Source organism: Myotis brandtii, unplaced genomic scaffold (genome assembly GCF_000412655.1).
Source record: "Myotis brandtii unplaced genomic scaffold, ASM41265v1 scaffold3173, whole genome shotgun sequence".
Taxonomy (NCBI): domain Eukaryota; kingdom Metazoa; phylum Chordata; class Mammalia; order Chiroptera; family Vespertilionidae; genus Myotis; species Myotis brandtii.
Genome location: NW_005362164.1, coordinates 1 through 6,737, shown reverse-complemented (window position 1 = coordinate 6,737; position 6,737 = coordinate 1). Strand labels below are relative to the sequence as shown.

The window sequence follows — 6,737 nt, the reverse complement described above, 5'->3', positions numbered from 1 at the left end:
CCCCCCCCAGGGCAGTGTATTGTTCAGTTTTTATGGCCTGACACGCCTTGCAAGACCACTTTCCTCCTCAAACTGAGCAAAAAAACAAATCTTGGAAAATCCCCTATAAGCCTTGTGATTAGAGTTCTTAAAATATCCTCACAGGAAGTTTAAAAATAAAATGTGCCACTCTAGCACATTCCCCACTGGTCAAATCATGGATTCTTTGTCGGTGGTGCCTGGAGTGTGGACCTGGGAGACCAGGGCTTCATCTAAGTTGCGGGTGAGCTCCCAGGTATAGTTTACTAGCTTATGGGGGTGGCTTTCCCCCCCCCCCCCCGCCCCCCGCAGGGCCTAAGACAGCAGGAAGATTAGGGGGAGGGCCTGCGTGTAAGTCTATTCTTTAGCAGGTCCTCGGTACACTGGGTGGTCCATCTTTCAGGGAGCGGCTCCTGGGGTGCCTCCTTTACTCACGTGCAGTGAGATTGGTGTTGAGAGTACGACCTGGAATGCGGTTGGTGTTGAGAGGATGACTTTGAACGGTCCGTCCCAGCGAGGTTCAAGGGTGGCGGAGTGAAGTCTCTTAAGTCAGATGAAGTCCCTAGGTTGAATTTGAGGCCGCTTCACTGGGATTTTCAGCTCCTCTGGCCCAGGATTTGCTGCTTTAACAATCTGCTGCGTCTGCTGAGTTGTCCCCTGGAGTGCCTGTAAGGACTTGAGCAAGCTAGAGTTATAGTTTCGAGAGTGCTTCCTGTCCTAATTTTGGCAGGAGCGGAGGCGAGCACCCGAAAATGACTTTAAAAGGAGTGATTCCCTTTACATATGGGGTGCACCATACTCACAAGAGAGCAAAGGGGAGGAAGCTCACCCAGTTTTTGCCAGTCTCTAGTTTTAATTTGGTTAAAATCTTTTTTAAGGTTTTGTTTATTTTTTTTATCTGCCACGAACTCTGGGGTCTGTAGATATAGTGTAGCTTCTAGGTTATTCTCAGTGTCTTAGCTAAAGATTGAGTTACTTGGGCGATGAACACCCGGCCATTGTCGGACCCCAAAGCTAATGGGAGGCTGAATCGAGGAAGGATCTCTGTGATAAGCTTCTTGGTAACTATCTGAGCTGTCTTTCCCTTGGTGGGGAATGCTTCTGCCTAGCCTGAGAGGGTATCGATGAATGCTAAGAGATACTTAGAATTGTATTGGGATGTCTGGATCTTAGTGAAGTCTACCTTCTACCTTTCTCCTGGAGCTTGTCCTCTGAGCCGGGTGGAGGGGAGAGCAGGTGGGTCTCGTCCAGGGTTTACAAGTCTGGCATCGCCTTATTACAGACTTGGAGAGGGTATGTAGCCTAGGGATATAGTAGTCTCTGCTGAGGAGCTCCGCCAGCTTCGTGGATCCGAGGTGTGTGCTCTGGTGAATCTGGCTGATCACAGTCCTCCCGAGGGGCTCGGGTAGTAGTACCCTCTGGTCTGGTAATATTTCCCATCTGCTAGCCACCAGCCGAGTTCCTGACTTGTTAGCTAGCTTGTACTCCTCTGTGGAGTACCTACGTGTTCCTTCTAACAGGTTTGCCAGGAGGACAGGTAAGATGTCCAGGGGCCCCACTGGTTTTTGAGCCACCTCTTTGGCTGTCCTGTCTGCAAATGTGTTTCCCGAGCCTCTTCGGTGTCTGCTGTTTGGTGTCCCTTGCAGTGTATTACAGATACCGCTTTTGGCAACCACAAGGCTTTAAGTAGGGCAAGGATTTCGGGGACCTTTTTGATTTTCTTTTCCCCTGATGTCAGTAGCCCTCTCTCCTTGTACAGGGTCCTTGTGGACGTGGACGGGGGCGAAAGCATACCTGCTGTCCGTGTAGACGTTGACTGCTTTTCCTCTAGGGCCTGGGTGAGGGCGATGAGCTTTGCCTTCTGTGCTGAAGTCCCATATCCCAAGGCTTGGGCCCAAATTACCCGATCTGCTGTTACCACTGCCACTCCTGCATATCGGACGCCGTCTGACACGAAACTGCCCCCATCCGTGTGCTGGGTTTCATCGGGGTTGGGCAGTGGCAGGTCAGTCAGATCTTCTTGGAGGTTTTTCAGTGATGACAAAACCTTGGAACAGTCATGCTGTGTAGGGTCATTGTCAGGGAGGAGGGTGGCTGGATTCAGAGCCGCTGTTTTCAGAAAACTGACCCTCAGGGGAGGGGGAGCCGAGCAAAAGTACCTGGTACTGAGTGATGTGGGCGTTGGACAGCCATCGCTCCAGTGGGCTCCTCAGTAGGGTTTTATAGCGTGGGGTGCTGTTACCTGTAGATCTTGTCATAAGGTGAGCTTAGAAGCCTCCTTAAGTAATACTGCCGTGGCTGCTATCCCCCCCAGGTAGCTCGGCTAACCTGCAGCCATATAGTCCAGTTTCTTCGAGAGGTAGGCTACTGGCCTCTTCCAGGGACCGAGGAGTTGAGTCAGGACTCCTTTGGCAATTCCCCGGGCTTCAGCCACATGTAGCTGGAAAGGCTTGGGGAGGTCGGGCAACGCCAGGGCTGGAGCACTAACTAGTGCCTGCTTTAACTGTTGGAAAGCTTTTGTTTTGCTTTTAGTTTATTTTATTTAGTTTTTTTGTTTGTGCAGTTTCTATACTGTCCCTGTTGTTAAAAACCTTCTGGACTACTTTTTCTAACTCTGATAATTTTTTTTAAAGCCTTTTAATTTTTGTAATTTTTCAAAAATATCTGGGGCCGACTGTGACATAAATGCTGTATTGACTGTGTGCCTGTTCTCGGGCACCTCGGGATCTATGGGAGTGTAAAGCCGGTAGGCTTCATAGAGGTGCTCCAAAAATGTGGCGGGGGACTCGGTAGGTCCCTGAACGGTCTCAGTTACCTTGGACAGATTGGTGGGCTTCCGTGCCACGTGCGGATCCCTTGCAACAGAGTCTGGCGATCCTGATCGAGAGCCTCCTTACCTCTATCTGAGTTGGGGTCCCACGAGGGGCGGGATTAGGGAAAACCTCCTCCATTCACCTGGGGTCTGAGGTGGGCTGTCTGTCTGGGCCCAAGACTAATTTCCTCCCTTCTTCGCACACCCGCTCCCATTCTTCTGAGGTGAAAAGGGTCTGGAGCAGTTGTTGACAGTCATTCCAGGTTGGCTGGGGGGGAAAGAAAACAGTCTCCAAGAGGGAGATTAGTCCTTGAGGTCTCTCAGAGAAGGAGGGGTTCTGGTTCTTTCAGTTATACAGGTCACTGGTGGAGAATGGGACATAGACCATGAAGGGTCTCTTCCCCTAGGGGTGATGAGACCTGCCTCAGAGGGAGGTTGCTAAGCGGAGCCACTCCTTGCATGTGGCGGGCTCACCGGGAGGCCCTGATCTGGGGATGGGGCGGCCAGGCTGTGGTCCGACAGGGGTTGGGGTTCTGGCCTGGAAGGCAGAGGTGTGGAGGGGTACAGTGGGGGGATCCTCCACAGGTGGAGGCAAAACGGGGGTCTTCTTCTCTCTGGGGGAGATCGGGTCAGAAGGATGGACTTCCCGCTCTTGGTTTTCTTCCCCAGGGAGGCTGCAGGCAGTTCTTCAACCACTTGGGATTGTCTGTTAAAATGTCTACCCAAATCTGGATCTATGGTATCTGGTCAGGATGGCCGGGGTCCCCAAAAAATGACTCTCTGGACCAAATAGGCTAGGCCGAGGTCTGTTGACACTTCCGGGGGCCATCCTATGCCCGGGAGTGTCGGCCACTCTCTCTCACAGAATTTTTGTAGATCAAAGGCGTTCACAGGGGCTCTGTAGCCCTCAGCTCTTTGCTTGAAATCCTGAAAATTTTTTTAAGAAACATGAAAATGGAGTACAAACAGTAACAGTGGGATCCGCAACTGGGGGGGACCAGGTCCGGGGGAGGATCCGCCACGAGGGGACCCTGGGGAGGTGGGGGTGGTGGTAGAACCAGAGGCTGTTTCTCAGTCCCTCTGGGAGGCTTACTAAGGAGAACAGTCGGTCTCTGGCCCAATTTCTTTTTCTTTTCTGGAGGCTTTTGGCAATCCCGGAGCCATTTTGGGTTATCTGTCAAAATGTCTATCCTAATTTGGATATAGGGAATTTGGTCAGGATGTCCGGGATTTCCCAAAATTACAGCCTGGACCTGATATGCCAATCCAAGGTCCATCCAAGGTCCATTGACCCTCTGGGGGCCACTCAGTCTGCGGGAAGGTGGGCCATTCCCGCTCACAGAACTTCCATAAATCAAAAGTGTTAACAGGGGTTCCGTAGTCGTCTGCTCTCTGTTTGAAGTCCTGAAAATTTTTCAAAAAACATTGCAGAGGCGTGCAAACAGTGCCAGAAGCAGACTGTCCCATTTTAACGATAAAGATAAATTGAACACAGAGACCAAGACAGACAAAACAAATGACAACCAGACTCAGGATCGCCGGGCACCATCGTGCTCTGGGATCTGGGCTCAACGGAAGTAATGCTATGTCCAGCCTTCCGGAGACCCCAGATGGGCCCACAGAACCCGAATCAGGACTCAAAAGAATTGAGTCTTCTTACCGGTAAGAATCAGATCCCGATGGCTCCAGTTGAAGTCAATTAGACAATTTTCGGACAGACCCACCAAACTCTATCGGTCCCGGGGCTGAGGAACGTCTCTCAGAGATCTCCCCCTAGGTCCGAGAGTCTGGGTGTCTTCCCTGGACTCTGGATTCGGGACCGGTCAATGGCCGGTCTATCTCACTGGGGCCTCCAGGTGTTGTGGAGTACGAGCGACCGAATGACCACAAGAGTCCACTCCAATTAGAATTTAAGAGCCTTTATTACTGGCCAGTGACTCCTCACCCTTTCTCCACGCAGGGAGTCCAAAGAGCAGCCCGACCAGATGCAGAGCTGGGGTTTTAAAGGCTGAAACCATATCCTGATAGACAACCATGCAGAGCAAGCAAGCGAGTTACATAAGCTAATTTTGCAGTTAGCTGAGCAAAAAAAAACCAAATCTCGGAAAGTCCCCTATAAGCCTTGTGATTAGAGTTCTCAAAACTTCCTCACAGGGGTTTAGTTTAAAAATTTCCAGTCTAGCACACTCTGGAACTCTGGTCCACAGATGGTTGTCAGAACTGGTGTTTCTGTGGAGGGTTGAGGGCTGAAAGGTCCTGTTCTGCCACCTTACTGACGTCATTCTTTGAAATGGGAAGTGTTTAAAAGCACAATGAAAGTGTCATTCAGGTTGAGGACTACAGGTTGATGATAACAATTTGACAATTACCCATCCAAAGCTCCTGACACTTAGGAGTATGAGGCACTTCATAATTTTCTGGTGAGTTAGGGTCCACTTAGCACAACAGTGCAGGTGTCCGGGCTTTTATTTAACCATCTCATGCCCACCTTTATGACAGCCACACTCTTGTTCTGTTTCAGTCACAGCAAGGCTCGGTAAGATCTTAAAAAGCAAGGGCTTTGCAGCACTGAACACGGGTAGTTCACACACACTAACAATCAGTCCTCCAGGGGGACTAACCATCGTACAGTGTGGCCAGCTTGATGGGAACTGTGGTGGCATAAGGAAGTGTGTACATTTGGTTTTGGAGGGGAACTTACCTCCTCTTCGGCACTTCCAACAAGTTAAGCAAGTGCTCATTGGTCCCCTGACCCAGCAGGGACTCCAGGTCTAGGTATCTCATCTGTTCACTAAAGACCATCCTGAGGACAGTTATTGAAGGAAGACCCAGGGCCCATTAGAGTTAACAGGGTTCACTTGCACATGCGACTTCACTGTTTAGATACAACAAAGGCCTATGACACAGTCAAGCCACTGCCAACTCTCTCTACATGACACGGGAAAACTCTTTTAATCTAATCTGTAAGATCCACCTGATTTTGTGCTTCCCTTCTCTCTGCCGCTAGAAACATGCCCTCCATGTTTGAGAGAACAACCAAGAAATTGGTCAAAGAGATCGGAGACCGAGAGCTCAGACCTGTCAAATGCTTGGTGAGCGCCGCCAAGATACGCCGGTTTTCTCTGATACGGAGGAAGAAGGCTCGCTCTCGGTTTTGGCAACTACCCGATGTCCCACTTGACGTCTCCCTCATGCACATAATCGAACCAGGTTCTTCGGTCCCAGGTATTGTCAGCCAGGGGCATAGGAGGCAGGGGCTGCAAAACAAGGGTGCAGGGAGAAGGGGTGCAGCCGGCAAGACATGCTGAGACACCCACACAGGGGACCTCATCATTCCTTAGGGTTAGGACAGTATCCCTGTTATCCAGCCCCTGGGTGGATTCAAACGTCCTCAGGAGTAATTTACACTCAAAATGTCAGCTGATGAGTTAGCTTCTCGGTTGAGATTCAGTTGAGTGGGAGAGCTGGGGCGAGCTGGGGCGAGCTAGGGCTCAGTCGTTCCGTTTCCATGCCATTTCCCAGCTTTTCAGAGGGGATTCTTGGTTGAACCTCAGGTACCTTGTTTGTTTCCAGACGCTGCTGTGGAAGTGTCTGCCGTCTTCAGTGACATCGAGGTCAGGAAGCAGCAGGCGGCTGGGAGCGTGAATGCTGGGGCAGAAGCGGGCTTGTCGGGGGAGACTGCTGCGTGCCGAGGGTCCTCCCTCGAGTACCAGATTGTTAGCACCACACACGAAACCTGGGCAGAGCTTCAGAAGAGGTGAGGACAGGGGGAGGGACCTGGTCAATGGGCCCCACTCGGAGCTCTCCTTGTGGACAAAGAGGCTCAGAATGAAGAAAATGACACCCCAGATCACGCTGCCCTTTTTGGATGTTCACCTGTTCATTCCTTCATGGAACAGTGATTAGT

At 51.0% G+C, this 6,737-nt stretch overlaps 1 protein-coding gene across 1 annotated transcript; it reads left to right on the top strand.

Moving 5' to 3' along the window:
- The first annotated feature begins 217 nt into the window (after positions 1–217).
- On the top strand, positions 218–6,699 carry LOC106726797 (gasdermin-C-like). Its single transcript, XM_014543046.1, has 3 exons — positions 218–262; positions 5,838–6,055; positions 6,404–6,699. Exons 2-3 carry the CDS (start codon positions 5,842–5,844, stop codon positions 6,589–6,591), a joined length of 402 nt encoding a protein of 133 aa, XP_014398532.1. The 5' UTR covers positions 218–262; positions 5,838–5,841; the 3' UTR covers positions 6,592–6,699.
- Positions 6,700–6,737: the final 38 nt, after the last annotated feature.